Here is a 13,096-nt window from a genome sequence, read left to right on the forward strand (position 1 = left end):
TCTCTTGCTTCTAAAGTCGAGGAAACCGAACCCAACTCCTCCTTCGTCCTTTTCATTATTTCTTTCTCTCCTGAAGTTAGCCGCTTGGTTCTCTCCCTGTGTGACCGAAGCGGTGGAGGCCTAACCGATTCTTAATCTTTGTTAATTGAAGGTAAGTGTTTTCTCTGGCCGAATGGTAGAAGGCTCCTTTTGTGTTTATGTTCGATTGGGGTATTCTTGAGCCAAATCCTCTTGACCGTCGTAAGGATAGGCTCATCTAACGTTTCTTTTACATTTAAATAGTGCTAGGGGGTTGTGACGTTACTTAACGGGGTGGGCCGAATGCTTTTGCTTTGCGTTTGTAGTTCACGTCTTGGTAAGAGATGTACTTGGTTTTAGTAAATATTATGAAGTTACTGAATAAATGGGTTGTTGATGCAGATTGTGGTTTATAGAACGGTGATCATTGGATAAGGGTGGTTTAAGCCCCATTGGTCTTAGTAAGGTAAGCGATGCATATCATTGGGAATTTGTGAACACATAGTTGGGGGTTAACCCAAGCGTTGGAGAACTGACTAAGGTTCATTGTTTTGGATTTAGGTTGAGCGCGCAGGGTTCGACGTCTTTCTTTCCAAAAAAGGTGTGTAACCGTACACTACTCTATTACTGATCAAAAGCCAAAAGGGTGTGTACTCACACCACTGTGTAACTATGAATCGGCAAAAGCTGAAGAGCAGAAAAGCCGAAACCTCGGCATTTGTGATCGCACGAGCGCGCGAACGCTCGCAAGGTCAATCGAGCCACAAACCCTGGGAGACAGACTGTAGAGGCCACCGCGAGCGCTCTCGCGGGCTTGGGTCGTTGTGGGCCTCTAGAGGCCGAAATGGGCCGTGTGGGCCCAACGGGCTCGTGGGCCCACGCGGATTGAAATTCACGAAAGATTATAAATATTGGACTAGGCTATGGAATTCGCATAGCCATGGCTAGAATTAGGCTAACGGGCCATACGAGCTTGTGTTCCCACTTGGGCCGAATGTTAGGCTGGGGGCCCATTACACTGTGTTACCTTAATGGGTTATCTAAGTCACCCGAGTTGACTGTAGACCTTCGATGAGGTCGTTATCTGTACCGAGACTTTAAAATCTGTTAAATGACCGAAACACCCCTAAAGGGTAATAATTATTGTTTTACCCCTAACTGATATATAACCTTTATAACGCTAGTGGTAGGTTAAATGATGTGCGTAATACTTTTAAATGACTGGTTTTGAGTATGACTTACTGCATGCACGTATTATTTATGACACGACATCTGCATGGGGTTGGGCTTATGATATGGAGGAAGTACTATACTGGTGACTTTGTCACATTTATGTTTTACTGGTGGCTTGCCACACTCACTGTTACTGGCAACTATGTTGCGTTATTATTTCTACTGGTAGCTTTGCTGCGATATTGGTGTGCTAGTTGGGTGGGTCGATTGATATCCCTACAGGTGTGCTGGTTGGTACGGGTGGTGTGCTGGATGGTTATGGGATGGGTTGCATTTTGCACTGTACTGATACCGAATAGGGCTTTGGCCCAGACTGTACTGATACTGTGTTATTCACTGTTTGTTTGATATTGGAATTACACACTGAGTTTTCGTAAACTCACCCTGTTTCTAACTGTGCAGGTAATCCCTAAGCTTAGATGGTTTGGAGCTGCGAGGGACTCAGAGATGGCCACACTACTACTTCTGTTTCTTTTATTTGCAATTAGATTTCTTTTGGGGTTTTAATTTATGTAATAAAGCCGTTGGTGGGTTTTAAGTTTTAATTGGGATTTTGATTTCTTATACTAAACTGCTAGTCTAGGAAAACACGGGTTTTCAAAATAGCACGATTTTCTAAAGAACACGAGCTTTCAACAACGAAGTTTTCAAAATGCTTCCGCGGTTTAAAATGAAGTAATATACCAAAGGCAAACAAAGTGGTAAACGTTTTGACAAGAACTTTTGTTAAATAATAATTTTAAAAGGTTTTAAATTTAGTAGCGGATTCTCACCGAAAAGATCAATTTTTGAAAAACACCTTGATGTGACACGCCAGATTCGTCCATAACGTTTAGGTCAGGTTTGGGATGTTACAATATAGGTGAAAATACAAGGTGAATTTTGTTCTTATGGTCTCGAGACTCAATGGTAAAATAGCCCTAAATGCAAATTTTCAATTGTCCATACCATACCAATTGGTACCTTTAATATACCTAAACTTTACATCAAAGTAAGATCATCAATTCAACATGTACAAACACAACCAAACATCATCAGATCATAACAATCAACACATCATCATTTAACCAACTAATTTACATAATCAAACTTATATAAACAAGCATAATTATCTACCAATTAAAAGTTAAAATTCATCTCGTAAAACCTTATAGGTTGAGAACTACCAAATAACCACTTAAGCAACATGTCCAAAACAACCTAGGATCATACTTTAACCGTTCAACAAGTTTCATGAAAATTTAACATAATTACAAAACAAAATGTCATAAAGGCTTCTAAATTACTTCCTAATAACTTAGGCACATGCCACACATATTAAACATACTAAAAACATTACAATAGATGGTTGAGTTGAGTATTGATCGCCTGAATGTTGATGACTCACAATCACTCTAAAAACCTATGAGACCTATGCATGGAAACAAGCAAATCTATGCATTGAGTATTGATTACTTAGTGGTACTAACGTAATTTGAGATTAAACATGAAAGAAATTAAATAAAAAATAATATAATTAACACAATTACATAAATCATTTCCAGAATAACTTGCTATAATTAGAATTAGAATGATGATCATTTATCATAATCAAAATGACATTTATTCACCAATCATAATAATGTACCATTTTCAAAATCAAGATGATATAATAAACATTTATTAATAACCCCTATTAATTATATGCAGACATAAGTATGGGTACATAGATTTAACCCCTAACACTCCACAATAAGCACCAAAGTGCTGATCAGACATAAATGCACTAATCCCCTTAACACTCCACAGAATGTAATGCATTGAAGAACTAGAATGAATTGCACTGTAGTGCCAGATTGAGTTGCACCATAGTGCCATAATGCTCCCACCAATACATACACTAATCCTATGACATGCCAACTATATCTTGATTATGTCTAGCATCATTTAATATGGCAGTCTCATACTTTGCAATATTAATTTATATATTGCCATGTATTTCTCATTAGAATAACTAAGTAACTAATCTTTTTAATACCATAATGAATTCCATAAACATAAACATTCCTGTCTACTTACCAATTAAGCCAACATTTAAAAATATACATTCTAACACAGTTTGTAATCATGTATAACTAGCAATTCAACAAGATTAGTTACTTAATCAAATTTAAGAAAGAAAAGCAAATTATAATAGTACAAACTGAAATAGCTAGTCCTTGATGGTTTCCGATAAGAATGTTGAACGTGCATTATGTGCTTGTGAATATTCGACCAGATGGCAATTATACCTAGAATATGGTCTCTTGAGAAATTGAATAATCGAAGTATAATTGCGTTTATTTGTTTGCATTGCTTAAAACTTACTAAGCTTATGAAAGCTTACTCCGTTGTTACGTTCCTCTGTTTTATAGATTGTTGGCTCCAGTTACTTGCTCGGGTTGGAGTTTGCAGGAGATATTATCACACTGTCGAGCTCACGCTAATGGTGTAAGTAAATCCTAGTATTTCGAGTCTATGGCATGTATAGGGTTTTAATGTTTTGGACATCGTAAGCCCATATATGGGACAGATTGCATGTGAAAAGAAAAGTTTTAAATTGATTGAAATTTTTCGGCACGGTTTTTGTGTGATTGACTGATTTTAAGTCGGGTAACACCTCGAACCCTGTTCCGGTGAGGGATACGGGCGAGAGGTGTTACAATCCATTTGAGGATAAAAGTGTAAAAGGGAAAGTATGCAAGAAAGTGTCGATGATGAGAACATTCGACTTATGACATAACAACTTTGTGAAATTCTAATGTCATTAAAAAGTTTAATGAGGACAAAATTATCCTATCACATTTTTTTGGAGAAGTAATGTCAATTGAGGGATTTGACGATGAACTCTTTCTAATGCTTTTGATTACCTCATGGAACATGAGCAACAAACCAAAGTATTCTTGGCTAAAACTAAGAACCTTAGGGAAGTTTGTGATGAAAAGTTCTTTCAAGGTTAGATGGGTTTTGAAAAATGTCTATGCTAAAGATTTGGATTTTAAACATCTTTTGTATCTATTATAATATCGTCTCATGCATTCTATTTTATTTATGGGATATTTAGGTCTTGAAACTTCTTTTGAGCTTTGTTGTAAGCTTTTAAGATTTGTTCACTTAATGAATTCTAGTGGCATTTCTCATTATATTTGAGTATTTGAACTATGTGATTAGATTATTTTATTTATGCTTTGTATGCTTTATATGAGAACTGACTTGGACATATTTGTTGCTTGATTTTATGAAGAGAAAAAAAGAAACAATTGGGAACTTATAAATTTATAAGAATTACAATCTTAATTAAGGAAATTAAAGTGATGGGCCCTTAGAAAAATTGCATTGTTAATGCATTATGAAATTGCTAAGGAAAATTGACATTTAAGATATCAAATGTTTATAAACATCGGATCAATTTTATAGAAAATTATGGAAATAATATTTCAGTGTTTTTATTATAGACTGACAAGTTGTCACAAATTTTTTTTTCTATTAATGTTTTTTTATTAATTTATAAACACTCAAATTTGGTTTTATAAAATAATTAATGGAAATAAATATTTTTTAAATGAGAAAATATTTATGTTTTAATTATGAAATAACACAATCATTTTCGGAAAATAATTTTAAGAAATTTGCCAAAGAACGCAAAATGTTTTACACAAACTGAATCAAACACCAAAACATATCATGTTTTCTAAAAATGCACATTATTTTCCAAAAATAAATTTTCGGAAGCTATTTTCAGTGAATCAAAGAGACCCTTAAGTACTAATTTATTGGTCAAGCCTTTTTAAAAGAAAAAAAAAAACCTTAATGGTTTGACTAATGGGGGTAGCAACTTGAGAAAAAAAAAGTAGTTTAGATATCACTTATGACAAAAAAATTTAGCTGTCAAGATAGGAAAAAAAATATAGTTTAGGTACCAATTTAAGCCTTTTTTATAAGGTTTTTTTTAGGGTAAACTACACTCAAGGTTACTAAACTATTAATAAGTTCACGTTTTGGTCACTCAATTCAAACGGTTACAAAATGGTCACTGAACTATTCGAAGGTTTTCATTTAAATCATTGAGTTGTTAAAATTGTTGTTGAATGACCCTTTTTGTTCTCATCACTTATACCAATAGAAAGATCTTATTCCTCTTCTCTTTTATGATTCAATTTTTTTCATGAAATAACTTTGAAAGTCACGAATCTACGAACCAAATCCCAAACAACTTTTTTTTCCGATCTTAGACATTGATTGTCAAACCAACTTGGATCTTAATCGTTGAATCGTCACTTGGAATTTGCTAGCCATACTTTATTTTTTTTTAAAAAAAAAATTAACAGCCCAATGACTTAAATAAAAACTTTCGACTTGCTTAACGACTTAAATGAAAACTTTCGAATAGTTCAATGACCATTTTGTAACTTTTTGGAGTTTAAGTGACCAAAAAGTAAACTTACTGATAGTTCAATGTTCTTAGGTGAATTTACCCTTTTTTTTATCCACATCATGAGTTTAAGTTTTTAAATTTTCATTCATAAAAGGGTTTAAAATTTTTTTAAGCCTGATTAAATAAATTTGATATGTTTTTAGTTAAAATTTATAAGTTTATTGGTTTTTAAAATATAAACTATTAAATAATGCAAAAAGTTCTAATTTTATGGGGATAAAGTAATATTTATGCTATATTTGATAAATTTAAAAAATTAAGTGTTGAAAAATAAGTGTAAAAAAATATTTACTAAAAAATTAAGTGTTAAGATTTTAAATAGTGATTATAATTAAATTGTTTGAAAAATGAAAATATAATTTTAAATGAAATTGAATAAAATAAAATAAAATATTCTATTAAGTAATAAGTAAGTCTCTATCTACTTACCATTTTCCACAGTTTTTTGCGAAAAAATTACATCTACTAAATTTCATCTAGGTTATCAAACATGTTAAAAAAAATTAGGTTGCTAAAAATATCAGTTTTGAATTGATTGATTTTTTTTTTCAACACTTTATCAAATAGGATATTGGTTTATGAATTTCGCCAACTTTTTCCAATTTAGTCTTTAAACTTGGGTTTAGTCAAATAGTGTAGTTCTTTTTAACACCGTTAAAAGGTGATGATGTGACAGTCTCTTAAACTATCAAGTCATCTCCTGATATTTTTAAAAATATATATATATAAATTTATAGAAATTTGAAATTATATAAAATTATAAAACTTCGTAAAATTATAATAAATATTAAAAAATATGCAACTAGAATAAATCTGTACAAATGGTGCCCAAATTCATTTGGATTGGACATCCAATTGTTCAAGTTCATTTTGGATGCGACTTTTTAAATATTTTATGTTTTTTTATAATTTCAAAATAAGTTCTTAATTTTTATATTTTTCAAAATTTGATGGGATGAACTTGGATGAGTAGTTGTTCAAGTTCATTTAGAATATACATTTTTAATAATTTTTCATTTTTTTGAAATAATTTTAGAACTGTTTAGAATTTCCTTAATAAATTTTATAAATTTCTGTTTTTTGAATTATTATATATTTCCTACAACTTTTATAGATTCTTTAATTTTTATGTTTTTATAAAAACCAATTGATTGCATGGGATTCTCTCATAGAGTCATATTATATTAAAAATGGCTAAATTTTTTGACCAAATTCAAATTTAGAACTAGTGTGCAATAATAAAACTCCAAAACCAAGTTAAAAAATTATCAATTTCATGAATTAAATGTTAAAATTGAAATTTTAATTAAAAAAAAGTTATTTCTTCAAGGTCCACCCTTATCTAACAAATACATAAAACTGGAATTAATATTTAAGATATTAAGATATTATAATTTAAAAATTTTCATTAATATTTAAATGTTTTGAGAAATTATTTTAAGATAAAAATATGTTTATTTCTTTACACAATTTTTTTTTCTTAAATGCTATTCAAAAGATATTGCTGGTTTCAGGTAAGCTAAGTTAATTTTAAAATTACCTATAGTTCTTCCCTAACTCATAAATAAGAGAATAATGCATTTTAGCGCACTCAACCCCATGTCCTTCTGCATTAGCAATAATGCCTATGCCAATTAAGTTAAGACTCAATCAACGAAATAACTTATATTGGGATCATCCTAAAAAGTTATGGTTTTTAAGTACCAATAAAATTTTGCCACATCATTAAATTTTAAAGACATAAAATTGTTATTATATACCCATCGATATTCAATTTACCCTCCAACACTATTTTTTTAAAAAAAATAAGTAATTAAAATAAAAAAATCAAATGACATAAAAACTTTAAAATTTACACGAATCTTGTTACTGAAGATTCAATACAATAAATTTTTACTTTTAAAATGTATATATGAAATAAAAAAGAATTTAAAATATAAAAAAGAAAAAATCCATTACCTCGTAATTATTATTTTTTAAAATTGGTTGCACAAAAATAAAAAATATCAACTTCTGGGAAAAAAATAAAAATGATTAAAATTTGTAAAAAAAGAAAAGAAAAGATGTTTGTTTATAATTTAAAAAAATTAATTATTATAAGTGACACTATTTTATTTCTATCTAAAAACTATGATCTTTAGGATGATCCAAATATAAGTTATTCTCAACACAAAAAATATTATTATTTTTAACCATTTTTAATATCTATTAGCTTAGTTTGAATCCAAGTATAAATTTATTTATTTTATTTTTCATCTTTCTATTACAAGAAGATATGTACCAAACATTTTTCCATACTTTCATAAATGAAAAAAAAATATTTTTATTTACCAAAAGTGTTTTCAATTAAAAAAAGAAGAAGAAGAAGATAACCACTCATTTATTTCAATCTTGTAGAAAATATAATTTAAAATGATTTAATTTTAAAAATTATATTATAATAAAAAATTGTTGTTTTTTTAACTTGTAACCCAAGTCACTCAAAGGAGAGATGGGACAAGGCTCACCCTATCAACATGAAGCCTATTTAGAAGAAGATAATCCACACGTTGAGCAGGTCTAATCTTACTCATTAAAAATGGTTTGTTGTAGAACAATTGATAATTTAATATCATTGTTATCGTAAAAACAGTTTATGCAAAAACAAATTGCCAGTAATTCAATTCAACTCAACAAAACCTTAATCCAAAACAACTTAACAATTGGCCTTGGCTGACATTTTAATGTAAAACTCTACACAAAATACACTAAGAAAGTACAATCTTTTAAGTTACAGTTTGAGCAAATGTTCAAAATTTATTAACACACCAAGCTAAATATTCAATAATCTATAGAAATGAAGCCAAAGGGCTTGGACCGCTTGGGATTTTGGAGTTTCTAAGCTCTTTACAAACATGATCTAACATTCCCAGGAAGTCTCTTACCACCAGAAATATCCCAAGTGGATTAGCTTCTTCTAGTTTGCTCACATCTCCATGGAAATACTCTGCAATTTCTGTCACATGTAATAGTACTCTATGTTCATCTTCTTGTAGTTCTTTTATATTATTCTCAGCATAGTCCAGAAAAGAATTCATTGAACGAATGAAATTCTCATTTTTTTCATCTCTTGATAGCTCCTCCATAACTAGATTTTTAAGTTTATCTTTGCCATTTGATAAGTTTGAGACAGAAGTTGCAAGAACATCAAGGTCAATTGTAGCTGTTTTCTTCACATGGTAGAGTTCAGTACTTAAACCAGAAACAAGATCCAGTCCCCTTCTTTTGTAATCTTCTTCTTTTTCTTCTGCTGTTTGGCTTTTGTTGCTTTCATTCATCTTTCCCGTAATGGTATCAGTATCAGATACTCTTATTCCTTCGGATCGAATAATCTCTTGGACTACGAAATGGAGCAAAGTAGTCTTCCCATCAGTTCCTTTAACATCTGCAAGCTTAAGGAGGGTATCAAGCTTGAATGCTGTAGCACCTCCTCTAATTGTTCCAACATTCATTCTATTGCCTGTTTTTAGCACTGCTTCAAGTAACTTCAAGAAGAGCCTGCTTGATCTTAGCTCCTTGCAGGCTTCCTAGTATAACAATGAAAAAAGAGAGATCACAGAACATATATACATATATAGAGAGAAGAGCTTATATGAAATACAGATTGATACTTACCTCCAGCATAGAAAATGAGTTTTTAAGATGAATTACTTCATCTTCAAAAGTTTCTCGGAAAAGCATGGCTTCAGCTCGAAGGAAAGCGAATGGAATGCTTAGAAGTGCTTTAATGAACTTCTCAGCGTACCCCAATTCATTGATATCTCCATTGTAGCTATAAAGCTTAGCCTCTTCTTCCTTGGTGGGTACCATTTTCACTAAAGCTTCTAATTGTTGTAAAACCAAACCATTTCCTGCTTTTCACCAATTTATGGAGAAAGTATAAAAGGAAAAAAAAGGGGGTTGTAAATTAAAACAAGACTTAAGAGCTATACCTTTCATCAATGCATTGTAAGCTTGCTCAGGTGTCACATTCAGAGCTTTTAAGAGAATTGTTATGTTCTGCAATCTCTTAGGCTCAAGAACATGCTTGCTTGGAGAAGGAGTTTTGCTTTTTGTTTCATCATTCTTAATTGGATTTTGTATATTGTATCCGAAAAGCGACTCAATCGTCTCCTCATCTAATCTGTTGTGTGTCGGATTAAAGCTAATTCTAAGATTAAGAAATTAAGTTCACAGAAAGAACACGGAATAACTTACTCGAATGAGCTTGACCTCAGCTTGTCCCATACCATAGAGCGGTCTGGCGCAGCTCTTACTTTGTCCCAGTGAAGTGGCTTCAATTTTGGCAATGGAGACCCATCTTTGCCCAGAGAAATACCAGGAGGACTTGGCAAAGAATTTGAAGGTGTTTGAGGTGAATGTGGGATATCACTCGGGTTTATATTTGATCCTGTAGATGAATCTGAATTCCTTGCGGGTGTTACATTGAGCAATGTAGAAGAACTTGAAGCTTTGTGTCTTGCTTTAGTAGCAGACAAAGAAGAATTTGAAGGACGGACACCAACTACTGGGGGCGGTGGTGGTGGTGGTGGAGGTGGTGGGGGCGGTGGCGGGGAATGTGGATCAACAAAAGAATGAAAAGATTCATCATCAGATGAAGGACATTCCATGGGAATTCTTCTATCAGAAAGTGAGCAATTTCCATCATATTTTTCTGATTGTCCATCTTCATGAATCGGCATTATTTCTCTTGTTGAAGAACTGCTAGTGTTTTGAGATTTTAGTATAGCAACTTCTTTGTTTGATTCCTCCATTTTATCTAATCCGTGATTTAGAGTGCTATAATTTGATGAAATTTTCTCAGTTTCAGTGCTTTGTTTCAAACAAATAGATTGCTGCTCTAGGTCCACCAATGTATCAAGATAAAAGAGATCTGAACCAGGATTTAACATCACCTTGCTTGATGAACTTTGAGCACTCTTATACTTGGATTTGCCTCTGATTCTTCCCTTCCTTTTATTCTTGCTGGTTTTGGCACAAAAACAGCAGAGCCCAAGAACACAAGCTAAAAATGCAGCTCCTGCACACAGTACCAGAAGTGGAACCAGAATTCTTCCAACTATTCTTTTATCTGCATTTCCTTTGTGGATTATTTGAGGTGGCGGCCTGGTGGTTGATTGAGGCGGCGGTGGGTGGAAATGAGCCACCTTTGGCGGTGCTGGAACTGAAGCCTCAGCTCGAATGTTTGGTGATGGAGATGGTGGGAAACAGTTTGCAACACCAGTTAATGGAACTCTTCTCTTGGTTAACTTGTCATCTTGTCCTGTAACATCCTCAACTTGGTTGTTATTCCCCACAGTTTCGTCCATGAAGAATAATTGTTGTAAGCCACGAACTCTGAAGTCCACTGCTTTATCCAGTAATAGACCCTCAGCAACCAAAATGTGGGATCTTTGTAATGATATGAATAAGAATGTGATGAAAATCATGTGATGAATTTGAGAACCATACCCCATGATTTTCACCTTGAGATCATCAAAAACAGCAATCAAGCTTTCTGCTTATAAATCTTTTTTTTTTTTAGAAAAAAAAGTATTTTTGGTGGATTTGGTCCTTCATAAGTCTTTATTGCTACTCCAAGGAACCCCTGAAACTGGCAATTGCTGTTGTTACTGAACATTCTCAACTCTTCATATCTTCACGAATTCACCCATGTAGTTCTTTTTTTTTCTTCTTTAAATTGAAACATACTTGTTAGAATCCAATATATTATCCTTCATAAATTATCCTGCAAAATAGTTTTAAGTTTTAAATGTATTTGAGAAATTGCCTTTTTGGTCCAAAATGTATTAATGCACAATTGTTTTTATATTGAGTTTAATTTTTATTTATTTATTTGCAAATCAAGCTTGAATATTTTTATTATAAGAAAAAGTTCAAGCTCCAATTTAGGAACAATTGTTAAGTTCAATTTCTAATGTGAGAATAATTGTCAAATTCAAAGATTAACTTGAAAGAAACTTTAGCAACCTTTGAATTTTCAGAATTGCCTTTTAGAAACACCACAGAGGTTAACTTTCTTCTTTTTAGTATGTGCAACCTTTTTCCTGATATGCTTTCTATTAGAAGAAAGCTGACATATAATTTCTGGCCTTTACTGCTCATGCAACTCATCATTTTTGTTCAGGGTCTTAGATAATCCATCATTGTTCAAAAATCACGGTCTTTGCATTTAAACAAAGCTTTTACACCTAAAAGTTCACTGAAAGGGTCCTAAAAATCTATGACTCTAGTAATATGTCTATGTGGGTCCTATTTTGTTGGACTTGCCTAACCTTGATAGCATAACTTTGCCCCAACCTCCATTAATGAAAGCTGAAGAGAAAGAGAAAATGCTCCTGTCCTTTCTCCTGAGGTAATGGTTTGGATTGCATGTTTTTTCATCCAAGTTATTTTGTTTCTTTAAAAATGTATTTATACCCGAAATATATATATAAATATAAAGATATGTATAAAATTTTTGAAAGAAAAACCAAATATATGTATATCAAGTCTAAATAACATAAACATGAAACTAAAGCCTTGCAAAAGCTAGAACTTGAATGCTGCATTATGGGAAGCTAATAGCATTTTGGTTACAGAGTACTAATAAGTCACTTTCACAAGCATTTTCATGGCTCCACATGCAAGATTGCTCGTAGGTAGCCATTGTTTTCTTTACGTTCAAAACATAGCATCAATAGTTTGGTAGAGTTGATGTAAATCACTAATTGTTTTTAGTATTGTCAATCCACCCATGTAAGCATTTGAAGTGGAGTCACTAAATTTGATTTTCTTTTTGCATTCTATAGGAAAATGGTAAATTTCAATTTTAGTCCTTATGCTACACTCAAATTTTAAATTATATAATAATGATTAAATTTCAATTTTGATCCCTATGTTGCACTGAAATTTAAGATTCAATCTTTAACTTAAACTTTTTGACATAATTCAATACCTTAAATTTTTACAATGTCATTGGTTAGCTCAAATAATTTGTTTTGATTAAAATGCCCATGTAACTTTTAAGAGTTAGTAATACTATTAAAATTATTCGTTAAATTCAAGTTCATTGCAATGCTATTTTTTTGTTACATGGTTACTAAGTGAGTATTTTTTAAACTTCAAAATATTATACCAACGAATTTAATAAAAAAAATTAATGATGTTAACAATTAGATTTGAATTTTTAAATTTAAAAAATAGAGGAAATAAATTTTTAAAAGTAAAAGTTCAAATACTAAACTTTAAATATAGAAAGAGTACAAAAACTTAAAATATACTTTCATATTCAAATATCTACTCTATAATTTTATCCAAAAATAATTAATAATTAATCCAACTCAAAACGTTGGTAAAATCCATACTGATTTA

The 13,096-nt window shown here is 31.6% G+C and overlaps 1 protein-coding gene across 1 annotated transcript; it reads right to left on the reverse strand.

Annotated features, from left to right (window-relative positions):
• Positions 1-8,360: 8,360 nt before the first annotated feature.
• On the reverse strand, positions 8,361-11,310 carry LOC107893630 (formin-like protein 11). The gene is made up of 4 exons (XM_016818669.2): positions 9,941-11,310; positions 9,676-9,866; positions 9,359-9,594; positions 8,361-9,270 (listed from the first exon to the last, which is right to left on the reverse strand). The coding sequence occupies exons 1-4, from the start codon at positions 11,197-11,199 to the stop codon at positions 8,533-8,535; spliced, it is 2,424 nt and encodes an 807-aa protein (XP_016674158.1). The 5' UTR covers positions 11,200-11,310; the 3' UTR covers positions 8,361-8,532.
• Positions 11,311-13,096: the final 1,786 nt, after the last annotated feature.

This window comes from Gossypium hirsutum, chromosome A13 (assembly GCF_007990345.1).
Source record: "Gossypium hirsutum isolate 1008001.06 chromosome A13, Gossypium_hirsutum_v2.1, whole genome shotgun sequence".
Lineage (NCBI taxonomy): Eukaryota > Viridiplantae > Streptophyta > Magnoliopsida > Malvales > Malvaceae > Gossypium > Gossypium hirsutum.